The 18,973-nt window shown below is 40.9% G+C and overlaps 1 protein-coding gene across 2 annotated transcripts in view; it reads left to right on the top strand.

Moving 5' to 3' along the window:
• Positions 1–1,637: 1,637 nt before the first annotated feature.
• The window catches only part of LOC311253284 (diacylglycerol kinase zeta-like), a 102,746-nt gene continuing 85,410 nt past the window's right edge, over positions 1,638–18,973 (top strand). Inside the window, exons 1-2 of one of the 2 annotated variants that reach the window (XM_084347135.1) lie at positions 1,638–2,076; positions 3,155–3,267. In XM_084347135.1, the coding sequence (XP_084203261.1) occupies positions 1,957–2,076; positions 3,155–3,267 (233 nt within the window). In that variant the 5' untranslated portion in view covers positions 1,638–1,956. Of the gene's footprint in view, positions 2,077–3,154; positions 3,268–16,600; positions 18,130–18,973 lie in introns of those variants that run through there. The other variant, XM_084347134.1, reaches the window with a different exon arrangement.

The raw sequence follows: 18,973 nt of genomic DNA on the forward strand, positions 1-18,973 counted from the left end.
CAGTGCTTTACAATATTTTGTTGTGTGACTTATCATTGACTTTATGTGGCGCTAATTGTTTTTCCAGTGTCCCACTGAGACACATTTCTAAAGCAATATGCTGTCGAAAAATCGGTTATTTGTGTGCACATTCGCTTCACTTATATGGCACAACAGTATCAGTGTTTCAGCCTAAAGCGTCTGAAAAGAACCTTTAGAGGTGGATGCATTATTCGGCAAAAAGATTTTGGCCCTGCCCTGTTTTTCAGCCAGGAAGACAATCACAATTCTGAATGGTGGGTCATAACAGCTCAGAATATGAGCTGATAAGAGTCCAAAAATAAATTCAGGAAGTGGATGCATTATTTGGCGAAACACATTTGGACTTGCCAAGATTGAGTCAAAACAGCCCTAACATATGAGCTGGTAACAGTGTTTCACCCTAAAATATCTGAAAAGAAAACATTTTTATATTATGCATCCACCTGTTATTTAGCTAGGAAGACAGTCACATATATAATATTCTGAGTGTTAAGTCAAAACAGGTTGGAATATGAGCTGGTAACAGTGTTTCACCAAGGGCGAGTTAAAAAGTGGTGGGGACACAAGGGCTCAGATGAAAAAGCTTTTTAAAAGTTTTTAAACAGTCAACATCTGTGATTTTAGGATATGTAATGGAGGGATCATGCATAACGATGCTTAAAAAGGGCATAGCCTCGGCCGCTGTGGTCCACTATAGTTCACACTACTAATACATTCATTATAAAAAGCACAACAATGTTGACGTCACAGAAACACTCATATGCATCACAGCAAAATCCGGCGGATAAGACAGAATGATCTTAACATGTTTCTAATCTTAGATAACGTCTATTATCTCATAAACAACAACAGTTTTGCAGCCCGTTTTATTGGCTGTTTCTTAACCTATGTTTATAGTGTAGAGTATCAGGTGCTCGGTTGAAATATGGTGACAACTTTGCATCAGAGTCAGTAGCAGCCACTTTCACTTGCAGATCCTGATGGAAAGTGAAATCTCTTTTGTTAGTTAATCATTTTTGGTGCAGATTATTTCACAACATTTATGACAAATTGCTTTTAAAAAGTGATGGGGACAAAATCCACCATTTCAAAAAGTGGTGGGTACATGTAAGCAGTGTCCCCAGAGTCATAAGGTGTCCATGCCAAGTTGAGTGCCTGCTTACATTAAAGCAAAAGTGATCATTTATCAAAAATAGTATTATATTTGAAACATACGTGCGTAGGGTCAGAAAGTCTGAGACCACTAGTGAAAATATGTTTATGTTGCATTTGTTTAGAATTTAATACAATTTGAGTGAAAAGTTTAAAGTCTTTGGTGTGACCCTGTTTCCTTTAATGAAAGCATGGACTCCACAAGTCTACCGACTAATGTTAATTCCATCCATACAATGTATATATATATATATATATATTTTACTTATCTGTATATACTTTTTCCACAGTAAAAATCTGTTGCTTGGTGTTCTGTTTCTAACTTGCTGTGGCAGTGTTGCAGCCTGTCTGTTGCCCATACAAATAAAGCCCCTCTGAACTGATCTGAATGGGACTGACAGGGACAGACACACACAGACAGAGCTCACAGTTGATTTCCTGCAACAGTCTATGTAGATGGCGGACGGAGCAGAACACTGCACACCTATCGCCGACACAGTGGGCTAACTTTGCCTGCTGCGCTGGGACCTACGGTAGATGTGTCACGGTGAATTGCTGTCCTGGCACACCGACACAACTCTGCGGTTTTCGGGTTATTTAACACAGCGCGGTACACGGAAGATGGGACAGAGCCGAGCTTCGTTTTAAATACGCACCGAATTAGTAACTTCTAAAAATACAGGAACACAGCGGGGAGCAGCTGAGTCATTGAGTGCGGAGAAGAGAACCACCACATTATAACGTTATTAGTCGTTAAACAAAGGGGACAGAGCGACCGCAGGGATGATGAGAGACGCCGCTTCTCCGGTAGTGGAGCGGCCTGGGCTGGAGGACGTGGCCGAGGAGGAGGACGTGTTCGCGGCGGAGGGGAGCAAGAGCACGCCGAAGCCCGGCAGCTGTCAGGTGGGTGTGTAGGTGTTTGCTGTTCTGCAAAACTGTGATTCCTTCTGCAAACATATAGCCACTACAGTCAAACTGTCCCGACATGTGATGGGATCACACCGCGACACCAAACTGGTGTGCGGTGTCCATGACGTGAGTGAAGTTAGTTTGGTCAGACAGGTGAACGGTGTCCAATTTATCCGATTAACCTAAACCTCCATGACCAACCATGTTAGTATTAAAATATAGTTACCTGTTAACCTTTGTTTGGCTGAATATTCCCTCGTTTGATACATGGAATGTACGACATTAAAGGGGCACTATGTAGTTTTGGAGAAGAAATTCAAACTCAAAATTTTAATATTTACAATATTAATGAGGTAATATTACGAACTCAGAAATATTTATTTTCTCCATAACTGAATAAACAAGCTGTTCTCAGGAAATTAAGTCCCCAGAACACTGTTTGTAGAAAGGTGGCAGGGTCCGCCACATATAAACAAAGTAAAACAGTATGAAATGATGTTGTCCTTCAGGGTCAGTTTGTTTATTCAGTTTATTCAGTCATGAAAACAAAGAGTCTGTTAATTGTGTTTGTTTCTTTCTGTTCTGATAAAAATGTATCCTCCAAATCTACATAGTGCACCTTTAAACATGGTACAGATCATCTGTTTTGCCAAACTTCTGCGGGAGTTCACATTAGTATATGAGTAGGCTGTCATTCAAACCTCCTGTCTCATTGTTTGTGTGTTTGCCCTCTTATCCAAAGTGAAAAGGTGAAGATCAGCTCCATCCCTGTGATCAGGTGTTAAGCCTTTTTTAAGCTCGGTAACTCTAATAAATAAACAATACCAGCCTTGCTGTTGCAGTTGGTAATAATACAATGTTCCTACTGTATCATCTGTTATCCAAGAGTTGTCCCTTGTCTGTTGTCACAACATACTGCACTGGTAGGCGGTGCAATATGGTGTATTCAAGCACAAGCTTACAGTAAATTATCTGTTAGATCTACACTGACAGCTGGTAGGTTGCACTGGGTATAAAATGTGTCCTGCTTCCTTTGGAAAACAGGGCATTGATGAGTTTGTTTTTCTTTTAGGTAACAGGAGAGAAGGACGTGGAGGGGGCAGAGAACGCGCGGGGCCAGCTCTCAGTGTCCCAGATGGAGGCAGAGTTTGTCCAGCTGACCTTCAGGAAGCAGGTGTCTTACAGGTAGGAAACACTCCAGACAAATCTAAACAGAAAACACGGAATGTACCGCTTCCTGCTAACCTGTTTTACCTGAATGTTAAACTGTAGCTTGTTCTTGCCTTCCTGTTTGTGTTACTTTGTGTCACGTGACACTGTCCACATGTGTGTGTGTGTGTGTGTGTGTGTGTGTGTGTGTGTGTGTGTGTTTGTTAAACAAGTAACTTCAAAGGTGCTGTCACATTCTTGCGTATTTGCCCTGTGATCCACAGTGGAAGGATTAAGATCAGTTCCATCACTGAGACCAGGTGTTAAATCTTATTTAAACACTATAACACTATCGAACTCTAACATCCTAACTCAAGGTTCAAGGTTTTATTTAATTGTCATTCTCAACTCAGGAAGTTGTAGTACCTTTATGCTACACAGCAAAAAAAAAAAGATGTTGAGGATGAGCTCAGGAGTCTCACAGCCTGAGGAAAGAAACTGCTTCATAGTCTGGTGGCAGTGGATACTACTGTATCCTTTGCCAGATGGCAGCAGGGTGAACAGACCCTCACTGATGCTCTGTACATGGGTACCAATGATGTTCTGGATGGTTTTGATCACCTGCTGTAGAGCCTTCCTGTCCTGGGCCATGCACAAACCATGCCAGTATGTGATGTCAGAATGCTGTCTATTGCTCCTCTGTAAAAGCTGATGAGAACTTGGCACCAGAATTTAACCGGTCTGGTTGATCTTTATTCGTCCATTCATCGACCTGCTGGGACCCAAAGTAGAATGGATGCATACGCATATGTCTGTTTTGATATGAGTGTTATAAGCTAAATAACCTTCTAGTTTTCTGATGTTAAATGAAGATGATTCAGATATCCCTCGAACAGGTTAACGTGAAAACAACAAAAAAACCTAAAACAAAACAAAACAAAGAATTTGCTCTCCAGCTCACTGCACACAAGAAGAGCACACACCTGCATTTATGGGGCGATCTTACAGCAACCTAAAAGCCCAGTCAAAGTTGATTTGATAAGAAATAAGACATTTAATATGATTAATAACCTATAAGTATGTTGGAGAGCTTTGCAAATGCAGTGGTTAAGTTCAAACTCTGAAATTGTTACTTAAACAGCTGACAGAAATAGCCAAACAGGAGGTCACAGTCTACAGTATATACATGTAGGCCCACTACGGTTCATCATTTCTTAGTAAAAACATTTCACAAACTTTACACTCAGATTTTTTCACAAATCGCACCCTGTGTATGACTATATATATATTGGCTTTCACTCCAGTTCTGGAAGTTACAATGTTGCCATAGTAAGGTGTACTGTCTTGCAGATTTGAGCATTTTCTCAATGTCTAGTTGACCAATTAGATTGCTTGGTCGGAACTACCTGTTGTATAAGTAGTGTTGAGTACGTTCACAAATAGCACAGTCCCCTTTCTAGTTAAACAAACGGCCGTCAGCTTGTTAGCTGGTCTTGTAGTCGGTGATCTAGGTGATGGTGTACCCTCGTGGCTTGTTTTTTTTTTGTACAATTTTAAGCGTTTAGAGAATTTTGAGACTGCTGCAATCAAATTTCATGCTGAACATTAAATCCTCCACAGAACTGTGACAGGTGTCTTCACAGAAAACCAGATTTTTAAGCAAGCACTGCACTTTGAGGTTTTCTGTTATTTGTAACTGCAATTGTGGCAGTATGTTGAAAACTGCCAAGGAGGAAGGAAGAAGCTGCAATTTTCCTGTTGTCTGTTTTTTACCCACAGCAGCAAAGGGTCACGTGACACCCTGATAATATTGTTTTGCTTTCATCCAAGCAAGTCAGATTTCTTTAGAAGGTTTTCCTTAATTTAATGATACTTTAATTATTAAATTAGACATTTAATTACCAAATTCAAACTTAATAATGTTCGATCCCATCTGTGTATGTATTCAGGTTAGCAGATATGGCTCAAAGATTGAGCAATTACTTTACATATCAAGTTCACGAGGAGTAGATTCATGAAGGCAGTTAAGAAGCAATAATTTATGTTGGCGATGATATGCGGTAAATTTATCAGGTCGTTAGGTTTATCAAGTAGTGCAATAATTATTATTAGCTAACTACTGAAATACATCCCTTGAAAAAAGTGTTTGGCTGAGCCAGTTAAAAGCACAGTACACGTGCATGTACGTGCACATGATCAACACATGGCAATATGGTTTTTGATTTTGGATGTCGTTATATTGTGAGTGTTGTAGGTTGTAAAGGCAGCATCACAGTAAATTTATTTTAAAAACCTTTTCTGAACTTACCTGTTCTACTTGTTCTAATACTTCACTTTACCCACTTAGTCATTATGTCCACATTACTGACGATTATTTATCAAAAATCTCATTGTGTCATTCCTACCATGTCTCTCACTTGTCTTGCGTTGAATCACTAGATAAAGTAAGTCAATAAATAAATAGGAATAAATAAATCTCATTGTGTTAATTTTTTGTGAAAGTGCAACTTGTCATGCCTTCAATATTGTCATTTCTGAATTGATTTTGTAGAGATTTCAGATAATAGAGATGTTTATCGTGTATTGCAGTGAAGCCTATAAATATTGCAACATTATTTTAAAGCCATATCGCCCAGTCCTATTTCAAATAAAGTGTTTTATGATGAGTCAATAAGGTAATTAAGATTGTCTATTTTGTGAGTTTACTTTGCTAAGCTTGTATAACACACTGCTACATACTGTACATCTCCTAGCTGAGACTATGGTATATTGAGACAGGATGGACAGGGGCTAGGTGGGTAGCATACTATCTTCAGTCAACATCTCTGCAACACGTTTTCATGTTTTATTACCTAAACAATTCATTTTCCAGCAATAGTAGAAGTCTAGAAGAGATTTTTAAGCTGTTTCTGCTGTATTTTGATCGGACACTTGCACATTTCAGCCCACTGTATTGTCAATATGAACAGTTTTGCATTTGCTTTCTCCATGAATGAAATATTGGCCTGTCTGTTGCCATAGAAACTGTTGGTGTGTGATCTGATTGTAGTCCCTCCTCCTACGTAAACAGGATGCTCACTTAGCAGCTGCCCTCTCACTGCTCCTGGCAAACCTGCTGAACAAAGTTTGACCTGCTGTCTCTCTGTGGTTCCTATGTTTTTTGTTGGCATAGACATTCAAACCTACACAGGTGATCTATGTAGCCACTCTGAAATTCATAAGCTATGTTTATATTAACCTGTTACATAATATATGCATCTTACACAAGTGTGATCTGAAACTTGGAGCCCCCAGTTCACGGACACAGAGATGTGGACACCCTGTGCTCAGTAGTTATCTTTTGAAATGAAGCATATTTATATATTTATAATGTATTTTAGATGTCTGGAGAGGATCTTTAGACTTTGGTTTCTCTCGCTCACATCATTTTTAAAGGTTATCTCTTGAGAAGAAAAAGAAAAAAGACCTGAAAATCTGTCAATATATGAGGTGCTATGAAAACTGTTTTCTAATGTCTGATTTGGAGTTGAAGTCTGGTTGCAGTACAATACAACAAGAAAAGACCTGTTTTTAATACATGGGAAAAGTATTTGTGAAAAGCCTGTCCTACCCAGATGTCATCATAAATAAAGTGAATGAATTTCCTCCTGCCCTGTTTCAGATGCTTAATTTGTGTTTTCTCTTCAAATGTCACCGGATGTTTTTTGTCACTGACTTGGAGGTCAGAAAGTGAGACACAGTGGAGCTGTTCATCAGCCAGCTTCTTATGTCACTGCCAGCACGACACATAATCTCACCATTATTTAGTATAATCAGTAATCCAGATGGGATTGTGTGCGCGTGTGTTTGCGCGTTAGTGGTGGGGGTGGGGCAGGCTGGCATGGCTGTCAATTCCCCTGACTCACCAGAGGAGTTGTGTAATGATCAGCTGAATCTGTGGCACTGCAACATGGTGTGTGTGTGCGTGCGTGCGTGCTTGTGTGTGTGTGTGTGTGTGTACTTCATATTGTGTTACCTGCCTTTTCTCAGACAAGGTGATATATAATCATCATGAAGTTAGAAAATACTGAAAATTGCTTCTGTGTGAGTTATCGCTAAAAAGTGAAACATAGCTGTTAAAAATCAAGGTTTCATACATCTGGTGGGGCTTGTGCCCACTTTAAATGGGCATGACGCCTCTGGACAACATGACAAGAGTAGGGATGGTGTTTGCACAAAACATAATCACGGTTACAACAGCATCTTGTATTTGTAATCGCACGTTGACATTGGTTATCGCTGACAATAAAGCCTGCTGATGGAACACAGACCTGCTGTCTTCAGACGGCTGTAAAGACCGCTCATTAGCCTAAAAGCAAAGACTTCATACATGTTGTGCTCTTGCAGCCGACGGATGCTGATAATAATCAGACTTTAAACACTGCCTTCCTGGCAATAATAATCCTACTTGGACTAATTGTGTTTATTCTGTATAATTAGACATGTATTCTGTTTGAAGGATGTGATTGAAATAAAACAAGACTTTGTGAAGCCAGTATGTTGCTGGACTGTTAGTGATACAGATTGTGTCTTGTGTGCAAATTATTCACTTTTGCACAAGAAATACTGTAAAATCTAATCTTCAGAATTGAATTAGAACATTCATGTTCCCAGAAGATGAACTCTTTTAGTATTGGCCGCTGTATGAGCTTTTCTCTAACAGCATTATTTGCCTGATGTGTCATCTTGGAACACAAGCTATCTTATAACCCGAAGCTGCGCTGCATGAAAACAGCATAACCTTCTAATTAAATTCGATAAGACCACTGTGTGAGCTGAGTGTGTGTGGAGGGCTCTGGCAGGAGGACCCAATATGCAGCGTTGGTCAGCAAAGAAGTCTGAAAGCCTGGAAACAGACAGATTGCCAAGAAACTTGTTGAGGACAGTCCACAGAGAAGGAACCCTGTTTATTATCCTACCTCATTGTCTTTCCTCTAGTGTCACCCTCAGAATAAACTTTGTATTTTGGATGCTGATAAGACAAGCGTCTTTGTTCGTCTGTGGGTTTTGAATGAACTTTTTAGGCCAGGCCTTTAGTCTGATCTTATTATCGTCTGTATTTTTTTGTTGTTTGTTTGCCAACCGATGCTTTAGTTTCTGTGGTGGTTATATTTCAGCCTCAGGCAAGACTGATAATCATACTGATGATCATGATTGACAAGTGTTGATGCATCCACTTGACCAGCTGAGGGAGTGGGAGGGAAAGAACAATTCACTTCTCGCCTCAAGCCAAAGTTTGCATAATGTAGGACAGTACACCAGATGGAAGCAAACACAGATGGCAAAGATACAAAGCAAAAAGGCCAGGCAGACACTGTCCCCGAGCTCCTTCTGTGCATAGACCTTTGTGTAATTTTCAGTTTGCATGCTGTTGGCTGTGACCTGTGATGAAATTGTTGCTGCTCACTGAGGCGGGCCCACCACTCTGATGAAGAGGGTGACTACTGCCTTTGCAAACCCAAACCTTCCAGTCTTAATCATTATTATGATAGAAGACCACACAATTCCATATACTATGCAGCCTGTAGAACCAGATTTTAGATGCTTAAACATAAAATAAACCAAAAGACATAACATGGCTGTGGCTCAGGAGGTAGAGTGGTCGCCCATCAATTGGAAGGTCAGTGGTTTGATTCCTGGCCCCTGCATGTCGAAGTATCCTTGGGCAAGATACTGAATACCCACATTGCTCCCAGTGGCTCCTCCATTGGTGTATTCGTGTGGATGGTGATTGCTCCTGATTAGCAGGTGGAACCTTGCATGGTAGCATCTGTCACCAGTGTGTGAATGTGTGTGTGAAAGGGTGAATGCTGACTTGTGTTGTAAAATGCTCTGAGTCGCTAAGACTAGAAAGGCGCTATATAAGAACAGTCCATGTAACACAATATGAGAGTTATCCAGTGGGGTTGATATTGATGGCATAATGTTAATCCTTTAAAGGATCTACATTTGTTCCAACCCTTACATTATGCAGCAATATAGTTAATTAGGATGCTAGCCAGATGAATGGAAATGCATGGTGCAACACACACCACGTCATAATCCTAATTCCATTACATCCTTTACGTTAATCTGATGGCAATTTAACATCTGGTCTCATGTCTGATTAAGCAGCCTTTATGTCCATTTTATGTAAAAGTCAAAAGAGTCCAGGTTTTGGAAAATAAGAAAATTGCCTAGATTATAAGGCAATATCTCTGGTTCTGCTGTATCTATTTAGATCATTTGTTTTTTACTTGTCCTTAATGAGTCTGAGTACAATGCTAGACCAGTGGACTGATCATTTTTAGATATGACGTCTACATTACCCACAATGCAACTGAGCTACTGAGTGACATGACTGGGGGCATTTTATCAGATTACATTCATCCGGTGACACCCTCGGGAGTCACAAAGGCTTTCTACTACTTTTTCATCTGCAGTAGTACTCCCCAAGACCTGTAAACACACTTTAATATGTAAAAATGGTAGAGTTACCCTTTAAAATGTACTGCCAACCACTTCTGAGTATTGTATTCTATCTAGGGGGCCAGTGGCTTTCCATCCATGGTTGTACAGGCTGCAGATTGGTTTGAAAAGCCTGGATTGCTTTATCATGCTGCGATGATATCAGTAAATGCCATTGTAGGTATGCAAATTAGTACTGGAAAAATGGCTGGTGTGACACTTTCATAACCTACAGTGCTATGATATGCTCTGCAAAATGGTTAGAAGTGATGTTATACATGACACACATTCGGATGGTTATCACATTATCCATCAGCAACTGGACATGTACAGTTAAAGCATTGTTGTTCTCCATCCCTGCCACAGTATAGTTGCTCCAGCTAGCAGTCAACAGAAACAAAACTCCCAGATAGTATTAGCTGTCAGTCTGCGGGGTCAGATACAGTAAGTAGGTCAATCAATGACACTGATCACTGCTGTCCACCCACAGGGGAGGGGAAATGGAGCCACTTACAACTATACCCTGCAGTCATTGTAAATCTGTCCCACACTTCTTTGCTCTTTTTGTAATACTTTCATAAACAAAAGAAACCGGTGATGACATAATTAATTTTGGAATGATGTAATCAAAGTTTGATCAAATACAATCTCCCTATATAGTCAAGCACTAAATCATTATTTATTTAGAAATATCAAATCTGCTTTGTAACTACAAAGTAAAAATTCCTCCAAAATCCATCTCACAAATGTAGCTGGCACTAACATGGGTACAGGAGGCCTCTACAGATGGCACTGATTCAGTCATCAGACAGATGGTGCAGATTTGTACTGGTGATTCATCAACTTCTCTTTTACAAGCGCATCAGTGTGAATACGACATTAACATGGCGTGACACTGCAGTTCTAGGGGTTCAGTGTCGTGTGGATTGGGGATTGAACCACCACCTCGGTGATTAGTGTGTGAGTGAACAACCCGATTCAGAACGCACCCTTGATCTTTAGAAAGATTCTGTGTTGGTGTGTTCTAGGAAACTAAAACTAAAGCTGACAACAGCTTAAAGTTTTTGCTGCTAAAACCAAGTCATGTTCACAGCATCCATGCTTTGCTGTGGTATGATGAGGTAATTAGTTTGATCAGCGCCCAACTTTTCCCTTGTGAATGGAATGACAAACCAGGTCGGGCCAACAGTAGATCAATTATTGAGGCAGAGTTACAGAAATTGGCAGGAAAAAAGGTTGACAACTGGTCAAAACACCAAGGCTCACAAAAACTCACACAAAGGGAATGCTAGGAAGCTATCACACAGGAACAAGACAAACTGGCAAGGGAGAGAGGGGACACTGAGACTACAATATATGCTCTGGGGGATTGGAGACAACAAGACACAGTTGCAACACATTAGGGAAGGGCAGGTAACCACACTGGAGGGAAGGGCAGGACCTGAAACGAGAAGAGAGGTCAGTATCAACATAAAACAGGAAGTGTGAGACAAAGCATCATGAGGAGAGCAAAGAAGGTAACGTAACTAATTGGACGAGACGTGACAGAATTGTAATAAAACACTGAAACTAGATCAAAAGAAATGGAAAATATGTAATTATATAAATAATACATTGGAAAACAGTGTAATGGCTGTAGAGAAATGACACCATCCGTGTATAGATTGGTTCCCTATAAACCTTGCTTTCACTATGCCATTAAGTCAGGTTCCATTTTTCGCAACTTGCAAATGACCCCATTGTTACGTGTGGGCCTGTAGGGATGCTGTTGTGCCTGTACTGGTTGTTTCCTCTACCTTTGTCTGTCTCTCTCCCTTTGTTGCTCTCTGGCGCCCTCTCTTCCTTTATTGTGTTTATCTTTCAGTAAGACACACCTGTTCAGGTGTTGTAATTACCTGACAGCACTATTTAAGGAGGATTGAGTGGAAGCCTCACTCTCTCTGGAGCCACTGCCCAGCTCACACTGGAAGGAGGAGATTTTATCCTTTTTGTCTCCTGGTTGCATTTGTTCCCCCCACAGGTTTTCCAGTGCTGGGGTTTTTGTTTTGTTTTGTTTGCTTGCAGTTTAGTTTGGAGATCACCAGTAATCCAGTTATTGGTTTTCTGTGGTTCATTTAAGGTTAGATTAATTTCTTTCCTTTTTGATAGGTTAGAGGGGATAGCTGGGTGCGACGGCCCACTGCGTGGCTGGCCCAATGATTTCCCTTTCTTTTGTTTATTTCGGCTGAGGTCTCCAACCTTTCTTTTGGTATTTAGTTTTTGCTATTTTTGATTTCTAAATAAAAGCATTTTTGTTAGAGGGTCACCCATCCACATACAAGTACCCGAAGCAACGCAGGCCTTTTCTTGCCAAGGACAAAAATCTAGTATCATTTCTAGCTGGTATGAAAAGATGGTGATTCAAATATCTTAAAACGCTGTCTTATTTCTGAGCATATATTCAAGGTGTCAGTAACGATGGGGTAAGTTGTGTATTGTGAAGGAGAGAGGGACAAGTCAGATTACATTTTTTGTTGTTAGGGCTATACAATTTCAATCACCTAACTGAAGAATACATAGTGTGATGAGGATGCCCAGATATTGAAACTCTGATTTGGAGAGCTGTAAAGGAACTGTTGACAGGGGTATTTTTCAGGCTGGTTGGTTAAATGTGAAGAAATTGCTTTTGAATAGAACCGTTTTAAATTGAAAGAATGTAAGAGACACTAGATAAGTGTTTCCGCACAGCTACAACATTAAAACCCCTGACGGTGAAGTGAATTACCTTGATAGTCTTGTTTCACCGTTTTGTTCTGCTGGGAAACGGGTTCCCAGCATTCATGTGGAAACCACTTGACTTGCACCACCAGCCTAAACCCCACTGTAGATCATGTACACCCCCTCCCACAGATACTCGATCAGGTTGGGATCTGGTGAATTTGGAGGCAAGATCGACATCTTCATCATCGTCTGCAACAATTTTTTGATTGGCGAATAAAAGTGGGGAAAGAGATCACTACGATGTATTCTATGTTAGAGAGAGAAGGTTTAGAATGGTTGAGTGTTTGTACACAACACTGATTGAGGAGAAGCATAGAGCAATAAAAGGGCTGAATCTGTCCTTGCAATCAAACTGCTGTAGTGGAGAGGACAGCATGATAGATTCCAGTCGACGAACAAAGGCCTTTGAAAATATTTTTATATCAATAGAATAAAGTGATACTGGAGAGAAGAATAGCTATGTTGTTTTCCTTCTTGAGGATCAGAGACAGAGGTCTGTATGAGAGCAGGTTGTAGAGAGCCCTGTTGGTACGACTGCTTAAACATCTCTAACAGTAGTGAAGTCAATTTAATATTTTGTTTGAATTTCAGAGGGAATCCATTTGGCCCCAGGTTTTTTAGCGGTTCATTTACATGAAATAAGTATCCATCATCATCAAAAGAGCCCAGTCCCAATAACTGTAATATGGCTTATTGCCACTAACAACAACTCTGACTTTAAACAAAAAGCAAAGTTATATTCCATGTAATATTTTATCTGTAGTTCAAATCGCCACAGCTGTAAGTGGACAACGTGGAATGTGAACCCAGCAGTTCTCATGTCCCTACAAGACTAAAAAGGAGAGAGAAGGGCTTACTGCTGTGGACATTTTTCTGCAACTCATTAGGAAAATTGTTTGCTTTGGGGTCAGGTTTAGGATTAATGTTAGAATTTATAATCAGAGTACTTCGTTAGGGAAAAACAGAGAAAATAGGTCAGCAGTGGGTGTTGGGAAGTTAAAAGGATCTCTCTGAATTGTGTGTCATGCTGTTGAGCTGCATTTTATTTGTCATGGAAATACTGAGTGGGCGATGGATAAGAGGGGAAAGCTATAACAGAAAGGAGAGCAGCAGATGTGTGCGTCTGTGTTTCTGTGCATATGCATTTGTCTGTCAGAAGGACTGAAATCACAATCTCAACAAGAGCCTTCTTTTCATTCTGTGCTGCTTTTATTCCTCTCCTACACAGTTTATAGATGTTTTGTTATGCATCCATTCAGGCGATAGCCGTGGCTGGAGGCATTATGTTTTCAGCTTGTCCATCCTCCAGTTCTGTATACATATGCACATTGGCCTGACCCATTTTTGCCAACGCAATATCCTACGAACGCCTTGAGGGAGCTGCTTCAAATTTGGCACAAACTCCCACTTAGACACAAAATGAACTGAGTAGGTATCGGTGGTCAAAGGTCAAAGGTTAAGGTCAGTGTGACCTCACCTTGCCTATTACTCAAGAATTTAAACCTTAGTTTTGACAAAATTTCATAAGTAAATACATTTCTAATAAAAGGATATTCATATAGGTTAAAATAATGAGGGTAAAAGGAGGTCACACTAATCTTGGTTGCCCTACCTATCCAACATATGCCCTCTGCCCTGCAGTCACCTCATTCCACTCCTGACCTTTTCCCCAGCTGCACCTCATTCCCTCCTCAAAGTTGTCATGTGCCTAAAAAAAATAATCAATCAAAAAATTGTCAGATTCATCCATAAAAAAACAGACAAAACAATGTTGTACCGGGTGCTGGTTTCTACCTAACGAGGTGTAAGCTGACTTGAGTTTTAATGCTCACATTTTGACGTCCTTACACAGTCCGTGTTGATTATGAAACAGCTTGGATGAGCAGGCAGCAATAACAACAAGCGGCATACTGGATGTCAAGCTATCAGCCTGTTCCTAACAGGCACGTTTTGAACAGGCGCTGCACTAATACAAAATAAAAAGAAAGGTGTGATGTATGTTCTCCCTCTTCTTCCCCTCTCTCTCTTCCTCCCTCTGTCTCTGTTTTTTCATTTCTCTCACCCCTACCCAATCTCATAATTCTGCCTCTGTTTGGGCCTCTTGTTTGTGTTTGTGTGTGTTTGTCCACCAGAGCTTCAGCTTATCCTGCGGTGCATCTTGCATTAGTCATTGTGATTAAAAGAACTGAAGTGCAATAATAAGTTATGTTCCAAAAGGCTCTATTTGTGCATCCAAAATTGCTCCTGGACTGCCCTTCATGATTTTACATTTCTTTACTACTACTAATACTACCACTAGAGTTTGCAGGTCTGTTGTTTCCATAACCATGAAGGTCCCCCTAATCTATTATAAAGCTTTAAATAACAAATAAAGCACAATGAAAACAAAACAATAAATCATTCTTTGCAAAGGTCTCTTCCAATATCTATCCAGTCCCTATCCAAGCCTCCAGTTAACTCAGAGGTTAAATAAACATTCACGTGAGGGAGTGTAGTGTAATTAGGCTGCAGTGGTGCAGAAAACACTGCAAAGAAATGCAGCCAGCTTCGACGAATAAAAAACAGAGTGTGCTGATTGATCCGGAAATAAAAATACTTCTGATCCCAAATGTTTCTGTTGTATGATTGAGTTTCATATTAAAAGATCGATATTTAAACTCAGTAATCTTCTGCTTAATTATCAACAGGGACACAGTGGAAAGTGACTTCACTATCACCAGGATCTGCAAATATACCCAGTTGATAGGAATTCCGCTTGTCACAGTCACATGTGAACTACGCCTCTGTGTAGGGCCACTGACAGGGAGTTCATGTAGACAATGGCTCATGTGGAGCTTTTTCAGATCTCAGAAAAGCAGAAATGCTGATTATGATGTGTGTGTGAGGACTGAGAGATTGTCTGTCTTCGTGTAACGTCATGTTTCACTTGTATTCACTCATTTGGTTTCGTGCACCAACTTAAACCCTACCACAATGATATGCCTCACATCCTGTTTGTTAACTATTACTTTTTCATATGTCTATGGGTTAAAGTTCACAACCCTACCTCACACCAACGGGCTACAGGCCACACTCCCTCACTGCGGCACAACCTTGCTGCTGATTGCCGCAGCGCCTTATTTGGCCTGAATGATTGACATTCGCCTTTGTCTATCAGTGCACATAAGAGAGGTCCAACGATACAGTGTCAAGTATTTGTTTGGGGCACAGTAATGCACAGGTACAAGCAGATATCTAAAAATCTGTGAACAGATCTTTGTTTTACACTCACCATATTACAGTTATTGCATTCATTTTCACATAGCCACAAATTTATACATTACCTTGTCGCTATGCATCTTGCTTTTGTCAGCAGGAAAGGCCAGAATCACCAAAAAATAGAAGTTCCTTGAAGCTGCTTGAAACAAGGCTAGATTAAAACCTAACATACGGCTGAATTCACCATGTCCAACTGATCATAGATTGCCTGTGTGTCTGTCTGTTAGACAGCACCCTCATGTGGGCATTTACAGCAGCATATAAAAAGAGTGTGCGACTATGATGTACAGTAAGTGTTGAGTGTGTGCGTGTGAATCTATTTGTGTTTGTGTGAGTATGTTTCAATAAAGCAGTCTGTCACGGAGCTGGAGGAGTAACGTTGTTACTGTTTTCTCCTTTAGATTTATGGAATTTAAGTTATGCCTGTAATTCAGCTGCATTGCACAGTATTCATTCCGATTAGTATTCCATTTTATGATTTATGGCTTAGTTGTGGGCAGTCATACCAGAGAAACTGTGACACTGTACCTGTCCTCAAGGTGATCATCATTTCATTTCATTTCATTTGTTTCTGTACTGACATGTCATTCTAATTTGTCTTTACACACTCGGGCCAATCCAGGAGTTGAACTGGTTTCATATTGGCCACACTGAGAACATAATGTAAATGGTGAAACAAAACTAGATCCCGGTATGCAGTCAAAAGTGAGCAGCAGTTAGTCAGTGAGAGCATTTCAGTCAGGCATGTAACAGGACAGCTAACAGTGAGGCCCTGATTGTTGTCATTATCTACTTCCTGGTTTGAGCCGGGCGGGTAGTAGAGGATCAGTGTTTACTGGAGTGTGTGTGTAGCAGTGTGCGACTCAGTTGTGTGTGCGTGCGGGTCAATGTGCTGCTCACAGAGAGTGTAATTAAACGCGGCAAGACACTAGAGAAGAAGAGAGGGAGGAGGAGGAAGAGGAGGAGGAGGAGGAAACCGTCTAAAGTTAGTGAAGAGGGGACGAGAAGGAGAAGAGAGAGGAGGAAGAGCAAACAAGTGAAAAGCTGAAGAACAAACAGAAGAGGGAACACTGACTGAGTGTGACAGGAATTGGACTACTACTGCACTGAAACTGATACTACTGCTGCTGACAGCACTACTACAGAGTGAGAGCCGTGGAGGGGAATGCTGTGAAGGATTATCTCTCCCTAAGGACCCAACACTAATCTCTCACTACACACACACACACACACACACAAACACACACATACACACCCACCCACGCACACACACACACACATACACACACACACACACCTGTGTGTCTTGTAAAAGACCTTTGGCATGTGGATTATTGACTTTGTAGTGTCTGCAGTGTAGCCATGTTTGAAGTCCCAGTGCAGTTTCTGTGTAGTAATAATTAGTCGTAGTAATATACTGAGCGTAATACTCTTAATACTCAGAATGGCAGTTTGAGTCAAGTACATTCATAAAACTACTTTGTTTAAACATAATGTCTCAAATAGGCCTATAATTGGATGAGCAGTTCATTGCTTTAACCATAATGCTAAAGGCTGTAGTGCTGTTGTTGCTGTTCCTGGTGCAGACTGCATTTAATTGAGCAGTTTCATTGTAATACTTTAAAAGTAGGACTTTGAGTACAGTACATTTGGAAGTTTGGGTCCTTGGGGTATAGCTGTTGGACACTTTTTAAGTATATCTTTAAGAGCCTTGTCCAGTATCAGACCAGAGTAGGTAAGATCACATGAGCACATCTTTAAGGTAGATACCATTTTAGGCCTGTCAATTTCACAGAAAGCCTTAAGGATCTGCATTTTGGAGGGTTTGAACTGCTCCTCTACATGGCATTCCTTTGAACACCAGCGATTCCTTGGAGGATATTTGGAGTACGTGAAGGAACGTTTGAGTCCTCCTCTGGGTGCTATTCAGGACTTCGGTCATATAAGGACTTTTCATTTGGAGATTGTTGCAAATTTCGCAATAACTACCCAGAATTCCATGAGTTGCAGCTTATCTTGCAAAAATGTGACAAGACATGACACCACAGGAACTGAAAAAATGTATGTCATGGATCCTGACCAGGGAGCAGATACTGATCTAGGACATGGGGTTGGACTTGAGGCCTGCGGGGGTGTGCCTGAAGAACAAAGGGGAGAAACAGGAAGAGGAGAAGAAGAAGATGATGATGAAGAAGAAGAAGAAGGGTTACTAAATGTAAAAGCAGATTATGAAGAATTCAGCTCTGCATCTTCCTCCTCTAATTCCTCTCTGCCATCCTCCTCCACTCTTCCTCCGGTCTTCTCCGCAGCCCCCCCAATCTGTGTGGAGGAAGATAAGGAAATGCTTAGCGGCTGCTCCAAGTCTTTCACTGGACTCAAGCTCTTCAACAGGAGGTAAGACTGAACGAGTGAAAACAAGAACCAGAATATTAAATGGTTGAAAGATTGTGGATAAGTGGTGGCGGTCACCAGCAGGTGGAGCCATTGGCTGAGACTCAGTCTCCTGCCCTAACCAGACAGAAAGTGAACAGATGTGGAGTACTTGGAAGTCATACAAAGGCTTGTCACCAAACCTTATCTATGCACACACACAACACAACACAACACAACACAACACAACACAACACACACGCACATCCTCAGACTCACTGCTGTAGGCCCTCTGACACACATAGGGCCTTTAATATTTCAACTAAACATATGCTCATGTATGTAATGTCACACATAGAGACATTAGAAAACATACATTCTTATGGTCGGCTTCTTGTAGTCACATGACCTGTCAGCTTCGCCTCTGTACGGGTATGTGTATGGTGTGTCTCTGCACTTGGTTTATGCCTGAAGAAGGACTTGGGCCCAAACTGTCTCAGATGGAGGTAATAAATGTTCATGGGTGCATTAGAGTGCAGACTCTATCTTTGTATATTTGTGTACTTGTAAATTAGATAACACATTTATGAAAATTCACTTGTTTGGAACAGTGTTGGGGTTTTTCCAGCGGTGCTATTTCCTGCCGTGCCGCTGACTGGACGCAGGATCCAGATTATATTTATGTGTGTATTTGTGTGTGAATATGTGTGTGTGTGTATAACCTTGCCTGTGGGTCAATAGTCATCATGTGGATAGGAGACATCATTCCCACGGCAACAGGGTCGCAGTTGTCATGCCAACCGTAACAACAGCAACAGTTGTGCTTCCAGCTTAGATAGACACATTTAACACGCAACTGTCAGTGTTG

The sequence above is a fragment of the Pagrus pagrus genome (genome assembly GCF_965226575.1).
Source record: "Pagrus pagrus genome assembly, chromosome: 24".
In the NCBI taxonomy this organism is placed as follows: Eukaryota; Metazoa; Chordata; class Actinopteri; order Spariformes; family Sparidae; genus Pagrus; species Pagrus pagrus.